Source organism: Emiliania huxleyi (genome assembly GCF_000372725.1).
Source record: "Emiliania huxleyi CCMP1516 unplaced genomic scaffold EMIHUscaffold_3025, whole genome shotgun sequence".
Classification (NCBI taxonomy): domain Eukaryota; phylum Haptophyta; order Isochrysidales; family Noelaerhabdaceae; genus Emiliania; species Emiliania huxleyi.
In genome coordinates, this window is record NW_005199748.1 from 1 (window position 1) to 2138 (window position 2138).

The 2138-nt window shown below is 58.4% G+C and overlaps 1 protein-coding gene across 1 annotated transcript; it reads left to right on the forward strand.

Moving 5' to 3' along the window:
* Positions 1-398: 398 nt before the first annotated feature.
* On the forward strand, positions 399-1368 carry EMIHUDRAFT_255060 (hypothetical protein; the record flags this gene model as incomplete). The annotated part of the gene is made up of 2 exons (XM_005774961.1): positions 399-732; positions 800-1368. The coding sequence occupies 2 exons, from the start codon at positions 399-401 to the stop codon at positions 1366-1368; spliced, it is 903 nt and encodes a 300-aa protein (XP_005775018.1).
* Positions 1369-2138: the final 770 nt, after the last annotated feature.

Genomic DNA, 2138 nt, shown 5'->3' on the forward strand with positions numbered 1-2138 from the left:
GGAGGAAAATAGCGGGTCCGGCAAGTGCGCACCGGACTACGTCGTGACGGCAGTGAAGTGCAAAGGCCGTTACTGCGACAGCCTCCGTTTGCGTTGCAATAAGCTCAAATCAGGAGGCCGGTGGACCTCCGAAGAATACGAAACCTCAAAATTCAGCTCCTCGAGGCGGCAAAGTGGGATTGGGGAATGCTACAAACCGTCGACTTCGGTGATCGGGATCAAATGCTTCGGCGATTATTGCGGTCAGAAGAACTGGCTCGGACTGGACACCAACGCGGTATGGGTGGACGCTGGACCGAGCGACAAAAAAGAAAAGCCGCGCTGTCATGTTGCTCGCTCTTCTCGCGACCCCTCAAACGCTGCTTTCGCCGCCACTGGACTGGGTCCGTGAGCTCACAATGATTCAGGCGGAGTCCGGCATTGGCCATGATGCGCTTCACGCGCCTGTCGACGTGGAAGCTGCTTATCTGCGGATGCTTGCTGGCCTTCTAACGAGCTCTTCGCTCATGTGTGAAGCCGCAGTGACGCAGGCTAAATATCTCACGTGCATGAAGATGTACATTCAGGGCGGCCCATGGCCCAAGCTCGGCACGACGATGGCCGGCCATAAACGTTTGCAGAACGTTGCCACGCTCCTCCTCAACGCGCGCAGTGCCGACGTCGCTGGAAGCTACGTCGAGTGCGGCGTGTGGCGCGGCGGAATGTCCATCTTTGCCAAGGCGGTGATCGAAGGTTTATCAGATGCAGCGGCGCGTGTACCTGTGTGACTCGTTCCAGGGGCTGCCTCCACCTCGTTCAGGTAGCCTGCGACCGGATGAGTCCATTTACGCGTCGAAGAGTCTCAACGCCACGCTCGCCAAGGGCGAGGACACTGTGACGCGCAATTTCTACCGGTTTGGAGTGTCTATGGAGGGGGTGCGAATGGTGCCGGGATACTTTGTTGACTCGTTGCCGGGGCTGCGTGCCGAGCTCAAGGGCCGCGGCGAGCGGCTTGCGCTGCTGAGGCTGGATGGCGATATGTACGACTCAACCATTGACATCCTTTACAACCTTTACGACCTGGTCGAGGTCGGAGGGTTCATCATCGTTGACGATTTCGGCTGGCACGAGGATCTCATGGAGTCGTGGGGCGCGAAGGACGCGGTGCTAGACTTCCGCGCCGTGCACGGGATCGAGGACGACGCGCACATCTTCCACAACATCGACGACGCTGGCGCATGGTTCCGCAAGGCACGCAACGTCGAGATCCGCCACCATCAGTACAAACGAGGCGTCAAGGACGGCAACTACAGCGCACTGCGCCCAATGCCATTGCTCACGGCAAAGGACTATGCGCGCCTGAGGCACAAGTGGGATCGGGCAGGGTAGAGTTGTGCGGCGGTGTGCACCCGCCCTCTTTCTCCGGTTCGATTTCAAGCTGTGTGTGTGTGTGTGTGTGTGTGTGTGTGTGTGTGTGTGTGTGTGTGTGTGTGTGTGGCGCGTGCTGTGTTTGTGTGGGTTTCTATTTGGCATTTCCATTTGGCTTGCGTTCAACATAGACAGCCCTTTCCCCCTTTCCCCACACCGCGTCGTACTCTACAGCAGCAATTGAGAGAGAGAATCGTAACAGCTCAGGCTTTCCAGTTCAAAACATCAGAGGGTTTTTTGTTCCAGCACCACCTTGAGCACAGCATGGTGACGGAGAGAGCGCGCACGCACAGGAGGACGTCCCGCTCGGGCACACTGATCACCACGAGGAACATGGGGGGAAAATGCACATTGCGTTTTCGGGCACGCGTCGCACAGGAGCCACTGATCGGCCAGCGATGCAGTGCACACCCCGAAGGAAAAGGGATGAAAAATTTGAGACTCGTCCGAGCGCTCCGGCATGGCATCGTGCGCTAGAGCCAAGGTCAGCGAAGCAGCGACGCGCAGACCGCCTCTCCCGCCGCCGTTGCAACCTCGTGAGCAGAGACCACTCTGCCATCAGACAATGTTGCGTGTGTTTTTGCGTTTTGGAGAAGAAAGACTTGCACGCACGCCGCGTGGCCCTGGTGAGCAGCGACGAGAAGCGGCGTGACTCCTTCATGCGTGCTCAGCTCGACCGATGAGGGGCACGCAGCCACCAAGACTAGGACGCAGTCCACATGGCCATTTTG